The following is a 16,833-nucleotide window of genomic DNA, read 5'->3' as shown; positions in this document are numbered from 1 at the left end:
CAGTTGTTTAATTAGAAAACAATCCTTGCCAATAATTACATTTCATGGCTTTTTAGTGCTTTAACTCTGCTATGTCAAGTCATTCTCAAATCCTAGATTTTTTTTTCCATTATAAAGATATCCAAATATTTTGAAGTGTAAAACGGATGGGTAATTCTCAATCCTTGACTTTTTTTGTCTTCTCTTTCCTTCCAAGTATTTAATTAAACCAAATAGTGCATGATAAATACACACAGGCGTAAAGGGTAACAAGCAAAATGGATAACTGCTGGTTTCTTTTGTCATTTGCATCTTATTGCTAATAAGGAGCAATTAAAAACCAAGAATGCAGCTGTTTAAGACTAAAATAAGCAATAAGGGTTCAAAATCTTAACGAGGGAGATAACTAAAATGAAGCAGAAGTGTTTCTAGAGCAATTAGTGCTTCTTATTAAGCAATTGGGTTGGAACAAAAGCCTGCAGCCACTGCGGCCCTCCAGGAATGACTTTGCACATCCCTGGTTAACACATGAGAGCAGCCACTGTCAAGATAAATTAGGGACCCCAGCCTGGACAAATGGTAAAAACTAGACAATGGAAGGGTGGCTTGTCATTCTGTTCACAGTCATCCATAACCTTTAAAAAGTTCCCTCAAATAAAACAGTTGGTCAACTGGCAATGAGTTCTGAGCAGGGGCTGGATGAGGCGGGGCTTGGGTGCACTGGAAGTGATGTCATTGACTGCTGGGCGGGACTTCCCCTGACCACTGTCATGTTTCAGGCAGACACTGAGAAGACAAACAGATCATATACCAAAACCAGAACATATGTCAGAAATCGAGACAAGTGAACATGTGATAGCTGAAAAATCAAAGGGAAAAACGTTACAATTCCACAAGCTAATTGTATTAATAAATTGAGAATCCTGAGCAGTTCCCTTCAGTGAGACAGCAGCATGAATAACGTCACAGAAATGACAAACGCAGGCATGGCTGTCTTTTAGCAACATGTAGACGCGCCGGAGCAATGGCAGCACTAAAACACAGAAACGGCACTGTGGGAGAACCATTAAAATAATCTAATGTACCTGACAATAAAATAACATTGTGCAAAACTAAACTTTCCATTATACAAAATGAAAAAATATTAAAAGACAAAAAAGCCGGGCTCACCTGTGAACTTCATCTGCACGCCCGTATTTTTCTTGGCTGTTTTTTGTTCTTCTCCACCCAAGGGCACCTCTGACCCCAAGATGATGAAGCCGTAAGCGTGCCTCATTCTTCATCAGCTACTCATTTGGCTGATGAAGCCCCCTGACGTCACCTCACCACTGTTTGAGCAGTTTCAGTTTTTTGTCGTCTTCACCTTTTCAAGTCGTTTCTGAGCTGGCAGCCTCAGCACATCTAAGATTATTAATGGCCTCGTAAAAGCACACGGATATTTAAGTTTCTATTAGCAATGACTACTGTCCATATATAAAATTTTCTAGGTACATCAATTAAAACACAAAATTATATCCATTGTGCACACTCAATTATTTTTATTTCAGACTAACTTACATACCCTAATCATTTGTAAGACAATGGACTCCTGAAGGCCACTTTATTCCAGTTTGGCCCTGGCGTACCGACTCGTTCATTTCTAAGGTTTACCACTCATCGTAATTCCAGCTTCTATTTTTTTTTATTTTATGCAAAGAAGGAAACATAATAAAGTCATGGCGGCCATCTCTCCAGCTCTGATTCTTCTGTGTGTCCATATCAGGGGTCTGACCTCTTGGCTTCTTGGTTGCCATAAATCATCATGGAGGGCCGCCAGGGCTGCAGGTTTTCATTCCGCTCGCTTCGCTCCCTTCATTAGTAAGCAACTACTGGAGCAGACTTTGTTGCCTTCATTTTGTTTGACTTGCCTTTTTATAATTCAGAACCCCTCATGGTTTTGTTTTTTCTTTAAGTTGCAGCCACACAATAATGAGATACAAAATAAGCCAATAGATGATCAGACTATCTGGACCCCATACGGAGTACGTACCACCATGTCCATAACACAATATCTGTGTCAAGGAAAGATATGAAAAGAGAAATGTGAAGGATTGAGAATTATCACTCTGTTCTGGGCCACAAACGTTTAGATGAAGCTCTCCGAAATAAGAAATTCAACAGTTTTTTTTGGAAATGTCTGGTACAGCACCACGAGAGCACCAACAGGCCCCACAGGCTGATAATGGTGGCCCTGTAGCACAGCCTTGTGTTAGCTGGTCATCTGTTGGCTGGCTCTTCATCTCATTGTTTGGCTGCTTGTTAAGGAAAAAAGTTTACAATTCTGAATCTGGCAAAGTAAATGAATTAAATTGAAGGTGATTGAAGGTTGTGCTATTTAGATACAGTAACTGATCACCAATGAAGATAATGAAAGAGTCAGGAGGGCAAACCTGCAGCCAATGCAGCACGGATCATGAGTGAGGACCCCTGTCCTGCAATGTAATTGTTCAGTTGGGTCACTGAAAGCACCAACAAGCCATAAATAAGGTGAAGTACCAGGTCTTATTATCAGCAAGAAGTGACTTGTAATTAGGAAACTAGTTGGATTGAAAACCTGCAGCCATTGTGGCACCCACCAGCCCCGTAAGTGAAAAATCCCTGTTTCAGACCCTCCAACAGGTTCATCTTGTACTGCTGGCTGCAGCTTAATGTCGAGTAGTGAAGCTCCCTCAGAGCAGGATTCAGAAACTGACATGTCTGAATAAATGAATAATTACAGTCGGCCTACCTGCGCCGTGAGGTGCCTTATATGGTCATTGACTGCCCTCTAGTGGACTGGTAAAGGGTGTAACAGCTTGTGCTGTGGGCTTATCACTCTAGCCGGCGATGATTTAAAAACTCTCCATCTATTTTTCATTTTCGAAACTCATTCTTCCAGTGAAAAGTCCTCCTGGGAACATCCATCCATCCATTTTCAAAGTCAGTTAAACCATTTTATGGCCTTCTTGAAACAGATTTGCTCTCGCTTATGACACAAAGGATAACTTCAAGTCTGAGTAACGCAATGGTGACCTCCTCTCAGAATCTCTTCAGAACCACAGAGACAAGTCTGAAACAACTGTCGTGATGTCCGCTTCTCTCATTCATTTCCAGTCTGCTCCTCCTTGTGAGAGGCCCGGTGGTCAACTGCACCGCGTTAACCATATTATTAAGTTCCATGGCAACAGATTCCAGATCATTTCTCAGGTTCCCCCTTCCCACCAGAGTGCTAGCCACCAAGGCGGTAACTGCATGAAAGGCTCAGCCACCACCTTTGGTTTGCCACCACCTGAACGAAAAGGAGACAAATGTTCTGGTGCTCCCAGCTGACAACTGAAGAGCTTTTTATTATTTTTTTTACAAAACTGAAATGTTCTTTGGCTGCCACAGACCAACGTCTGTCTGTGTTGTAGTACACATCTTTAGATGTATGATTTGGGTTTACTTTTGGTTTTGAATTGAAAGACATTGGTTCCTGTGGCTTAGTTTTGGCTTTAAGAAGAACTGAAGAAGTAATTTTCTGTTACTGTTTAGCATTTTAAAGTCATGTAACCGTGATCATCATGGTGGTCACCTCACTTGGCGTAATGTATAAATACCTTGGTGGAAGTGACAGGTCAAGTTCCTAACAGTGTAGTTAGCTGAATTCTAAGTAGGTCCAAGCATGAGGTGTTCATCTTTGCCTCATACATTTTCTCAGCCCTTTGATTTCCGTCTGCCTGGTTTTGGTTTTGTCTTCAGAATTTTCGACTTTTGTCCAGCATTTATTAGTTCCTGGTTATTTATCTCAGGTGCCTGGTAGTATCCGTGACAGCCATTCAATCTTGTGACTGCCAACTTGGTGCTGATCATCTTAGATCTGTTTCAGCGGTCAAGGACAAACCCAGAAACAAACATCTGACATTACAAGAGATAGCAAACATCAGCTCCTCTCCAAGGCGTGGCACAGACTTTCCTAGGGAGACCAAAGCTTGAGGTCCTTCCATAGATGGAAAACACCTTCTTAATAGTGCGGACCACCTTCACTGTCACAGATTTGTGCAACATTTTGATGATGCATTAGGCCAGTGTCAAACGAAATGACCTTTCCCACGATTTTCACGGCAAGTTGTTAGGACGGTGGACATGGCTCTTTACGTCAGTTGTGTAGAGTGCCATCCCATAGCAAACTGGCCGATGTTATTGTAGAGAGCAGCTAATTATAAGGGTGGGCTCTTGTGTTTCCAAGAGTTAACAGATAGTGAGTGATTCACTATCCAGGAGAAATCTAGTAGAATCTCTCCATTTACACCCAGGGCTGATGGCCATTTGTGGTTTTGTGTTGGTGTGGTCATGTCAGAGGTAAAAATAAAAAAGATGAGCCAGTATTGCAGCTAACTCTGCTGTGCCCAGCATTGATTGGCTGCAAAAATGAGGCAACATTATGATTGATTTACAGCACAACACATCTGGAACGATAACGAAAAGTCATAAGGGAATCAGGCAATCAGTCATCTCTTGTGATCTCTAGTTGCTTAATTTGAGACCATCAGAGGCAACAGGATTCATCTGCTGCAGAGAAGACGTGTCTCATTCTGTAGTGTGATGCCAGCCTTAGCCACACTACCACCAGTTATGTCCAGTGCTTTCGATATCTCAGGCCACAGTCACCTGTAGGGGTCAACCAGACCCAAAAACACATCAGCGACTACGATCAAATCGACCTGCTGCTCAAGAGTTACTCGGTATTTGGAAGAAAAGATTCTGAAGTGTCTGTTAAGGTGTTATTGCCATCTCCTAGCAATTCTCCGCCATCCTTCCCATAGGGCTATAGGGTTTTAACAGAACCACTTGAAGAGCACTAATGGTCTTTTTCTAATTGAAAGGTTTTGCTTCTTGGTTGGCCAGATTTTTTTTTTTCTAAATCTGTAATTATTTGACATGACATCTTCTCACACGTGTTTCCAATTTGGATTCACAGGGTTTCCAGTTACGGCAGTCAGTCATTAACTCCTGGTTTGGGGTCAGCGTCACCAAGCTCATTTGTTGCAGAGGAGAAATCTCTTCAGAGGTGTTCAGCTGAGTGCTTCCCACACTGGGATGTCTCCACCATGCAGAACGTTTCCATGAAACCCTCACAAACAACTTGAGCTTGTGAAGTCTGCTGAACTGAATCCAACTCCCCACCAGCTTCTTACATGATCTGTTTAAACACTTGGACAGTGTTAATCCACTTAAACAGTGGATTTGTTGGCCTCTAAAACCACCAAACTAAAGTTTCAAATATTTTTGAAGACCAAATGACCGTTTAGAAAAATTCAAACCAAAATGCCGATCATGGCAGTGGAGAGAGAAAACCATCCACAATCTGGCCATAACAAGACTGCTAATTATTCAATGTATTGCTTAAATTCAACGAAGGAATACAAAAAATTAAGTTACAGACGTTTGAATTAGCACAAGGTGTTCTAATTCAGGGTGTGCATAAGAAATGAGACAATTTACTTCATGAGGCAGAAGTACATAGTAAAATACAGTATGTATACAAATATAGGAAATATTAAAAGGTGTGCTTCAGTTTCATGTTTAAATTCGAAATATTCTCGATTGCAATAGAAATTTGTCATTTTGTACCCTCTGATTGATGTCCATAGAGGGCTATCAAGTAAAAAATTTAAAATTAAAAATATATATCGAAATTACTGACCTTGAAATGGTCGAAAATGATACAACCCACATGCTTGTTTGAAATGTGTCATTTGTAACCTTCCAGGGGGGTGGCAGTTAGAAGGATAGGACCGCCAGTAAAGAATCAAATATGAGAAATAATTTCATGTTTGTGATCAGCAAGCTTGAAATATCATAAAACGACACTCCACATGCCTATACTACTGGTCCCCGGTTTTTAAAAAGTTTGGTTAAAAAGGAGTAACTTTGAACCCTCGTATCCCATTAAGGGGTGAACTCCTGCGGTCAGTTGGTGTGCCATACACCCACCTCAAGTCCCTCTGATTATTTTCACTGACGACATCTATGGCTTACTCTTTATTATAAAGGTGTGATATCCTGCACAAAATACAATCTAACAATGGCCTACAAATGAGGGGTTTTCAGGTCTTGAGGGTAAAAAAAAGGGGGGTGGGGGGCTCAGAATCTTGCATAAGAAGACATTAAGACGAGACCAACGTTATATCACATGTGGGGGGAGTTTCTTGTACTGGGAGTCAAAAGGCACAAAAAAAAACAATTCTAGTGAACTCACAAAAAACACACAAACCAAAGACCAAACGTAAAATAAAAAATGAAAAAAGAAAATTTAATACAAAAAGGACTGAGAAAGTAGGCGATGCCACCAGGTTAACACCACCACCCTTGACACAGGGGCTGTGAGACCCTTTAAACAGACCACAGGTGCCAACATAATCCTAACTGATGGCCTGTAATTGAATTAGTCGGCCCTGCCTCACCACACAGTAGCCATAACTAAACTAAGTAAAGGTACTAAAACAATAAGGAAATTAATAAAATTAAAACTGAAATAGACCATTTTAGCCACCCAATGAAAAAAAAAAAAAACAAACAGCGCAAAAATGCCAGTGCAAGATCCTCATGAAAAAGCATAGCAACTGTTGGGTTGTCTCCATCTTATTTGGCTAGAGATGAAAATCTCGGCCTGGCAGACAGCCCAAGCACATCATCACTTTGCTCGATGTTTCTGTCAGGTTCCAAGTATACAAATACGAGTGCCGTGCTGGACCCTTTTCTGGCTGGGACGCTGAAATGGAAGGCAGCATAACCTTGCCAGGATGGGACTGAAGCAACATCTCATGCAACTTAATGGATAAGGAGGGGGACTTGCTGCGTCCAGGACAGTTCCTCCCCCGGTATGATAAACGGCGGTGCTCTGCTGGTGTGGTGATTTATGGGAGTTGTACTCCTGAGGGCCAACCTTGTTGGGGTCCTTGAGTGCTGCAGGTGCTACGCCCCGCTACCACAAGCACTTCCGGGTTTGACATAAAAGCGAGCCGCCCAGCCTCCTCCAGTGAGACAGAAAGCAGAAAGGGAGGATCAGGGGCTGACTTGCGTTTCAGGTTATTTCGTGAAAACCGTTTATTTCACACCTGGGACGGTTTAGTGTGGGATGTCTGGAGTTTGGGGCTCAGTGGCAAACCGTTTTTTACACAAGATTGGAGAAGAATAACAATAAAAATGATACAGTATGCACTACAACGGCACACTTTATTTTAGTCAAATAAATTATGCAACTTTACTGATTCATGAAAAGTGGATCTGCAGTATGAGGAATGAAAATGTAATTCTTACCAAAATTGAACTTCAGGACGCCATTAGCAAAGGTAACGCATATTTGGCCTCCACTACACGTCTACTAAACTCTAAAATATTGTAATTTGGGTAAAAGAATATACAATGGGGGCAAAAACAACTCCCAAATTCAACAGAGGAGTAAACAGATTCAGTACAACAAAACTTTAGATTCTGGCCCACAGAACACTTGGGTGGACGAGTTCAACAGGACTACGAAGTGAATCTGAAGAGCACACTAGATAATTTGAAGGATTTTAGGACTATTGGAAAGTGACAACTCCCAGTACCTCAACAGACTTGAAAGTCAAATACAAAACATGAAGAAAAATCAACGAGAACAGCAGCAGATCCCCCCCTTTTTGACTGACCCATCTGAATGAAGAACGAAGAAATGCTGCTGTCGTTCTTTTTGCTAAAAATGCGCCTACAAAGGTACCAAAGTGTGACGCTTATAGGTGGCAAATCCAGAAGAGACAGGCGTCAGTAGCTGTACTTTGCTCAGTCTGCATACAAGGCCTTCATTATTCTCAAGAGTGTAAGGCTGACCTTGCTGTACATTTATTAAATACGCAATAAAAGCCTGGGTGAGACAATGAAGCACATGTGGTTTGTTTAACTGGATGAAGACTAAACCAAGAGCGGTTTCTAAAGCTTTGAAATGACGCCCACTTGGTCATTGCCAGGTACTGAAGTTCACACCATGTTGGAAATGAGATCATTTCGACATATTCAAGCTACACAGCTTGCCACTGCCTATTCCTGCAATGCAGAAAGCAACCTTGGATCAGGTGCCCGTCCACTGCTGGGCACACATTCACACACACAGCGCACCCTGCTCGGTGTCTGCAGTAATAATGCATGTCCTTCAGGCAGTGTCCAGACTAAACCTGAGGTCATTAGTCTGGAGAGGTAAGGCATCCTCTTATTTTCACTGTACCATTAACCAGATGATCAACAAAGGAGGTCATAGGTCAATCTAAGCAAGGCCTCACATGAAAACTAACAATAGATGTGTTGTTCCTATTTGTGTCAGGGACTGATGGACAGCTGGCCAGAGAACGACAATGAGAGGCGAGTCCCGGGTCCCTGCGTTACGATTCATTTACTCCCAGACAAGCTGAAAGAGCACTGGGTGCCACCTTCTTTCCAGTTTCCTCTTCTTGGGCTCAGTTTACTAAGGCGTAATAGGTTTTGCTTTATTGCCCCTAAATTAATTTGAACACCTTCCTGTAATCCATAGCTAAAATGTACAGGAAAATGCCTCGATCCTCACAGCTCATCTGGTAATGAAGAAACCAAGGCTTTCCCCCCTTAATCAGATGAGCCAAGGTTTTATTGCCTGTCTTCTGGCTAAGCCAACAGTGGTGCCACAGGAGATTATTTCTTCCAGCACCACCCATAAGGATCTTCATGACCAGTCCACGCAATGACTGCCATCCAGCTTGAATCCCTTATCACTTGTGTATTTACTCACAGACGTGGACTGGTTTCCTTGTTCCTCACCAGCAAGCAAGTGTGCTACTGTAGAGAATTTTCAGTCTTCCAAGTGTTGTGGTTAAGAAAGGGAAAAAGTAAATGAAACAGCAGCAGCACCACAATGTAGCTTAATTTTCAACTGGAATATCTCAATTTATGTTATTCACAAAAAAATAACCAGCAACTTCTAACCACTTGCTCAACCCTAAGGCAAGAAGGCACCTTATAGCTTTGGCACAGTAATGGAGCCAACCCTGGGTATATAGTGCCAGGCTGTAACAGGGCATGTGCTCACACACACGGACACCGCGCTTCCCCGCCAATCAATCATAATCTGCATAGCAATGGAAGATGACCAGACAACTGGAGAACTCCATCCATCCATCCATCCATTTTCCAACCCGCTGAATCCGAACACAGGGTCACGGAGGTCTGCTGGAGCCAATCCCAGCCAACACTGGGCACAAGGCAGGGAACCAATCCTGGGCAGGGTGCCAACCCACCGCAGGACACACACAAACACACACCAAGCACACACTAGAGCCAATTTAGAATCGTCAATCCACCTAACCTGCATGTCTTTGGACTGTGGGAGGAAACCCACGCAGACACGGGGAGAACATGCAAACTCCACACAGGGAGGACCCGGTTAATCATTTGGGCTATATGGTGTGGAGTCAATCTTCTGTGCTAAGGTAAATATGTGTTATTTGTTATGCTATTTTTACTTTTCTTTAAAGGAAGACAACTGTAAATAAGAACCACACCATAAACACAATGTATTTCATAGACATTAAAAACTTGTCCATGAATTGTACAGTTTTGGTAAAACACTAAATGTACAGTTTTGGTAAACTTAGTCTCCTTATACCAGTTATTGCACAATGGACAATCTAATGTGTAGTTAACTGAAGTTAAATTAAATTGCTCATGTTGTAGTTTACACATCTCTTTCTGGACAGATTTAGTGGAGACTGAAAGTACTTGAACTCAAGTCAGGCTCAAAAAATTCACGTTACCAAAACACAAGTTTCCACTGAAACGCACAACTTCAAAGTGATTTATTTCTTTATTAACATGACATTAATATTCTGAAAAATAATGAGTCAATATTTGACAAAAAAGAAAAAAATACAATCATGGTGTTGATAGGTCCCAGGGAAATTACAGTGGACAGCAATCCTGAGCTTTGACACACAGTAGACACCATGCCACAATGAAAAAGTCTTAACAGCAATGCCTATTACTTAACGACTAAAAGCTCTGGTTATTTAGCCGAATGGAATTTTCACTTGAAAATAATGTGTAACTCTGTTACATAAATGTACTTCTTAGCTTTAACACCTAATGAAAAAAGAACAAATTGTCAACAGTACATATCTTACCTTAACAGTTACAGTGCATAACCATACATAAGGTCTCAAGGTGTACAAACATGAAATCTAAAGCAGTAGGCTATAGCAGGCACATTCGTTTCAAACAGGAAAGCAGGCCAAAAAAAAAAAAAAGGACACAAGGAATTCAGAGCTATCTGGTACTATCTGGACAGCTGGGCCGATTTGAGGTGTGCCCCTATCAAGTGGCACCATTGACTTTGCTTATTTATGGTTAGTACCAGGGCAGTGCATGCCTCACACACAAATAAAAAAATGCGATGCATTTACACAAGAAAACGCTCTGTGAGATTTTTTCAGAATGTTGAAAAACACCAAAGAGGGTATTTTGGCTGAAGAAATAAGAGGTTTAACAGTCTCCAGTCTAAAAATCTAAGACTGGTGAAACTCCTTCAGACTGAACCTAAGCTTTAACTGCAATTTAAAGCAAGTGCATGCTCACTAGCTTTTCCATACATTGACACCATACTTGAATCATCTTCTTTTTGTACAGTAACCACCTCTGAGGCTTTGCTGAATGCACCCAGTCCAGTCACTCTGAACAACTGTTCCCAAGTTAGTGTTACAGGCTCCCATTCTTGTTCAGTCTTGCCTGGTGCCACTACCATCTATTTGTATGACTTTGCCTACAGAGGAACAGATCAGCTATCTGAGCAGAGTTTAAGTTGTGAGGCAGCATGTATGCATTGATGGAGAAGTGCATTGTTTTCCATTTGGCCTTTTTCTAGGTTTGATTTGGGATTATGGTGCAAGTCTTAAATGTACAGAAATTAAATTTATAGATTACAGACATGTCTGGAATACAACATATTCCCAAGTGGCTACACATTAACAGTACTTGCTGTCCCAGCACCAAATAAGTTCAACTTCTGTGCAACAGCAGCAGATGCTTATCCTTTGGAACAGACCAATATAGCTTTTACAATATTTTTTACAGTGTTCGCTTTCCCAAGGAACAACTGTGTATTGAATTACTGGTATTATGAAAACAAAAGCTAAAAGAATGATCTTTTTCAAGCAAATGAGTGATATAAATCATCAAGTCGATGTCATTTTTAGAAGGTGCCCCCTGACACAAATATTTTAGAAAAAGGTTTTGACATGAAAAATATTTTAAGTCCAGACACCACTGACCAAACACCAAAAGTAAGTTTAAAAGGCACACTTTAACAAATCCCAACGACCCTGGATTGGATTTTGAAGATTTAAAAATGGATGCATCGTTAACAATTACAATAAAATGGAAGACCAATATTCTTCAGTAACTTGCTGAAGACAAGCATAACATGGTCCAAAGTTTTTTTTTCCAAAGCCAACTCTCCACCATGTTTTACTTCCACTGTAGAAACATTTTTCCTGAAGGTGCGCACAGACAAAGCTCAACAAGGACACCACAGTGCAGTCTAAGATGCTATAGGCCCCAACTATCGAATATCAAGAAATGGTTAGATGGCCATGTGCCCCTGGTCACACAGAGGCTGTTGTGTTATTTGTCAAGAATTCCCTATCTTATCTATCATCTTGTCACACTGATTTCTAAAGTGCTACAATTTACTGTAGTGTTTCATGGCCTAATCTTAACGAAAAAGATTCTAATCAAGTATAGAGCTACTTATAAAACGTTGACAGCTTTCACATTTACTTTTTGCTTTTCATTGTTAGAAAAAAATATCAAATCTGTCCCCATTAAAATATTTCACTGAATCTTAACAAAACATCCAAAAGTAGTTATTTAGAAAATTGAAATGTTACAGACTAGATGAATCCAGTGCTATTGTTCTCAGTAATCTGTCGCCCTCCGTGCAGACATACAAGTGGCTGACAATCACCTTTCAATGTTTAAGAAGATTTTTGTCACTTGGGCTCTCTTATCTCTGGACTCCACCGTTACCATTCACTACCCTTAAAAACAAAGTCATTCCTTCACCACTTCTTTCATTTATATGCTAGGAATACAAAAGAAATTATGCATCTGTCCAAGGTCATATTAGACAAAAGATTACAATCCTGTCCTGTTTATTCTGTGAACTCAAGTCATACTTGCAAGGTTTTTAAAGAAATGCATGCACTTGAATAAAATACCACGTTTTCAATTAAAGTAATGTGGGCCACTGTAATTCAAAGCTAAGTTATGAAATCAAAATATCCAGTCTTCTGCCCAATATCATCTTGATAAAGGAGGCACATATGCAGTAAAACAGCATATAGTCTCGAAAGAGTTTATTTTTGTGTATCTCGCCTGCTGATTTTTTTTTAAAGATTTGTAAAAAGTCATTATACTAGAAAAACATACAACTAAATAGACCTCACAAATATGCACAAAAACCTAAAAAGAAAAACAAAAAAAAACTAAATAAATGGTATATTCTATATAATACACTTAATTCAAGCAATAGAGAAACATTGAAGACAATGATGTTTTCTTTCCAAAGGCAAATAGGTGATTTTTACAGTATGATACTCCTTTACTAGGAGTTAAAAGTTGCTTGGCACATCACACACACCTTGACTTACTATGTTATTAGGTGTTTACAATTCTGAACCTCAGTGATTACACTGAGGGATCACAGCCAAGCAAAGGCCTATGAGAACAAGCAGTTTTCCACAATGATGGGGATAATAAGGAGATGCACTCAGAGAAAAAGCAACTGTAAACATCAATTAGAGGCAAATTTTCAAGCCCAGCATGCAGAAACACTAATACAGTATTTGCACAAATTAAAGATGTCAAACACAGTTCCTGGAGGATCCAAGGTTCTGCAGGTTTTCAAATCCTATTATGATGTTGGTAATTGTTTTTCATGAATTTCACTCCTTACTTGATCACGCTTCTTAAATCTCTATCCCCACATTCAAAGGACCAACTTAAGTTCATTAAAAGTGTGTGCTGCTTTAACAAATTCACGAATTTAGTCTCTAAATGCTGTCTGAAAATGTAGCCAAACCATGAAGAGCACTGGTATGTACACATTATAAAGGATGAACTGTCTTGTTACATGTTTCTGTGTAAGTATTCTGCATACTGTCTGCTTTATAAACCAACAATGCTTGAACAGAAGTTAGGGAGAAGATGCACTGCACTTCAAGAGAACAGAAAAAATAATGAAAGCTAAGAACGAGTGCATATGAGCTAGTGTTAAGATTAGCGCCAAGCACAGCCTTTGAAGAGTGAGAAAACAGGAAACAAGCATGAAATCACCCTCAGCGGCTACTGCAGACCTCTAGAAAATGTGTTTGGCACTCCTAATTTGATCTCATACAGATATATAAAAATAAAAAATAAAACTGACAGTGACAAATATCAAAGGTGTCAAATTTAAAGACTCACTTGTGTTCCTTTAAATAACAAGAGTACCAGAGGGAAATTATGTATATTTATATATATATATAAACATTTCAACACATTAACTTTTATAGTCTTATATAACTGTACATGTTACAAGATTAATTTTAACTTGAAATGAATTTAAAGTCAGACAAGACGAGTTTAAAAGCATCACCAAAAACATATGAAATGTATTGTTTGTTATTTCTTTGAAATTTTGGTATATTCCAAAATCAAACATGTTATTTACAGAAGAACAAAAAACTGGAAATGATAACATTTACATAGAAAAGAACAACTTATTGGATTCCAAACATCATTAATCATTTATTTCTGTTTGCAGGAGAAGCTCTATGGGTAATTCAATAAAATCAAACAATGCTACTGCCTGGTTTGCACAAACAACAACACAGGCAATCACCAGTGCCCATCTTGATAAAAGTACCAAGCATTAGGTGAAACCTTCAAAATCTGGACTAAGTGGTGAAAGCTCAACAGGTTTGGGCTCTGCTTGGTTTACAAGCACAAAATACCAAAGTAATTGCCTGCTGTTTTAAATATCAACTGATTTATTTCAGTTACCTACACAAGATGTAACAATTGTCAACAAAAAGTAAAAATTGTATGGTCACAATATTAATATTAATTACTTTCACCCCAAAGCCACAATTACCATCCTATTTTCAACAGATTTGCAACCTGGAGATAGATGAAACTGCTGGCAGATCATTGACAATGCAACCCATGGTTAAGTGTTCTTTGCTTCACTTGGGCAATGTTAAAAAAAAAAAAAAAGAAATTTGCTTTTCTAAAATTGTTATCAATTAAATCATTGTCTAGGTTAACAAACAGCAGAACCCCATAACCACAGGACAATTAGTCTACCTCCTCATCTGGTCACTGCTTGGGAGGTTCAATGGAACTGCATAGGCTTCCAGGTTTTCTGGTTCTCTCCAGACTTCTCAAAGACATACCATCAATGGAAGCAAACTGGCCAATGGGACCCAAGTCTGACAGGGGATGCCATGCAATGGACAGGCATCTTGTTTGGTACTGGTTGCTGATTTCACCCAATGCTAACAGGATGGGTTTTTGCTCCCTTTGACCTTAAAAATGAATTGGTCAGAAAAAGCTACATGAATAGATTATTTTCAAACTGACATACAGTACCTACATTAATTTTCTGCTATGTAAATCCTTTTACGACAAAGCAAGCACAGTGGGCATGTCTACACAGACTTTTAGGAAGGATATAACAGCTAACTCACAGGGCTGCAGTATATCTAGTTGCAAGATTCTACTAATGCAGATAACAACTTTGTTGACCTCTGCCCTAAATTTAAAAGTACTTGAGTGCAGACACCACACCTTTATTAATGAGGTGCATGCAGACTAGTCTGGAAACCTCCAAGATGGATTTACAGTTTGCATTGGGCTTGGAAGACTATCAGAAGATCAATCTCTGATGGATCATTTCTAAAGTATGAGCATTATTCTGAATTACGAGTTAGTAGAAAATTAAGTTTTATTTTTTTTTTAACTTTAGGTATCTCAATTAATATACTGTATACTTCTGATGCATTCCTTTGTTTTATGGATCACTGTAGTGGGCAACAGCCAACTGTCAACATAAAATGAAACATTTCAAAAGGTAACTTTTTTGTACATAAAAAAACAGCTACAAATATTATAAGACGTAAATATATGAGCAAGCAAATTATAATATTTGAAAATGATAACACAAAAAATTCTTAGGTGTTTTTCATGGTATTTGTACTGAAGATGAAAACCTGCATCACGTTAGTATACAGAGCTGTTTCGAATACCGCAGCACAGAACCATACTGAAAATCATCTCAAAGATCTAAAAGAAAAAAGAAAAAGAAAACGTTTTATGCTTTTAATCATGAATATACTTAAACAGACACATTTCATCATATGCTGAATGAACTGTTAATAATAGACTGCAAATACAATACATGAAATACTAAGTACTGAAACAGAAAAGTTTACTTAGGCTTACTATTATATATTTTTTTTTTTCACTGTAAGTGGTTCACACTTCTTAGAATCTGCTGAATAATACTGTATATATCTACACTGCTCAAATCATACATACAGGCAATAATACAAAATTAGTGAGGAGTTTTTTTTAAATAAAGTTTTATAAAGTTATGTTCGCTCATACGGTTTTAAATGAATCTTTAGATGAATGTACTTTTTATGTTTTAGGATTATCCACATCCTCTATCATAAAGTAATTATTGCTTCAACTAAAATTTTGTTAGTATAATGCATCTTAAGAGCAACAGCACAGTAAGGCAATGGCTAGTGTCAGTGCCTCACAATTCAAATCCTACCCTAGGCACTATCCGTATAGAATGTGTACATTCTGTCTTTGTAGGTTTGGGCTTTTTTGTTTGCTCTGGTTTTCCTTCACATTCTCCTAACATCCTCCTAACTCTAAATTATCCTGTGGTGAGTGAATATGTGTGCCCTCTGATTAAATGCTGCACCTTCTAGCGTTGGTTCTGCCTTGTGAGAATACGACTGTAAAATGTTCTGGCTCCCACAACCTGAATTGAGTAAGCAGGTTAGGAAAGAGATTGATGGATGGATAAATTATACTCAAAATATAATTCACATGTACCAAGAACAGAAACTTGTGATGCAAAAAATTCTGAAGTGCTAAATATGGCAAACAGACAAAGTAATATCTGTAGTTCCTTATCAAAAATTGCCCTTATGTTCAAAAAGCTAACATAAAAGCTGTGGATCTAGTGTTAGTTACTGAAAATGAACACTTGCTCAGCAGGTAAAAAGTGCACGATGCACTTCAGTCATTTTCTGAAAGGTAAAAACGGTCACATTTTTGAACAAAATGGATAAATCACTCTGTTATGGTAACTTAGCCCAGAAACATAACACAGTGGTATGAATGGGTGTTGAGAGTTGTGTTAAGCACACACAATTTAAAGATGCCATTGCACAGTATATGAACAATGTTATAACAATTATGACCCAACTTATTTTAAATGCTATACATGTACACTTTTTGACCAGCAGGACAAACAAAGTCTCTTCCGAGATGTTTGAAATAGAAAAATTAAGTCACTGTGAAACACCCTAAGCTCTAGTATCTCACTGTGTAGCAGTGCTACTTAAAATGGACTATAATTTCCAGAAGCCTTCGGAGTACTGAACCACTGTGCAGCTCTGGCAGATGCTGCAGGGACTGCTTGGGGAAACAAGATGGGGTGCTACTTTTAAAAAAAGCCACAAGGAGCTGCCAGAGGAACTGCAATTGTTGGCATCTTTTTGTTTCAACGCTTCACGA

At 39.3% G+C, this 16,833-nt stretch overlaps 1 protein-coding gene across 1 annotated transcript in view; it reads right to left on the bottom strand.

Moving 5' to 3' along the window:
• Nucleotides 1–9,828: 9,828 nt before the first annotated feature.
• cd81a (CD81 molecule a) overlaps nt 9,829–16,833 on the bottom strand; it is a 109,899-nt gene continuing 102,894 nt past the window's right edge. The window contains exon 8 of the mRNA XM_028794196.2: nt 9,829–15,360. Within this exon, the coding sequence (XP_028650029.1) occupies nt 15,298–15,360 (63 nt within the window). The 3' untranslated portion in view covers nt 9,829–15,297. The remainder of the gene's footprint in view (nt 15,361–16,833) is intronic.

This window comes from Erpetoichthys calabaricus, chromosome 2 (assembly GCF_900747795.2).
Source record: "Erpetoichthys calabaricus chromosome 2, fErpCal1.3, whole genome shotgun sequence".
Classification (NCBI taxonomy): Eukaryota; Metazoa; Chordata; class Cladistia; order Polypteriformes; family Polypteridae; genus Erpetoichthys; species Erpetoichthys calabaricus.
Note: the sequence above shows the minus strand (reverse complement) of the source record. Positions and strands in the feature narration are given on the sequence as shown.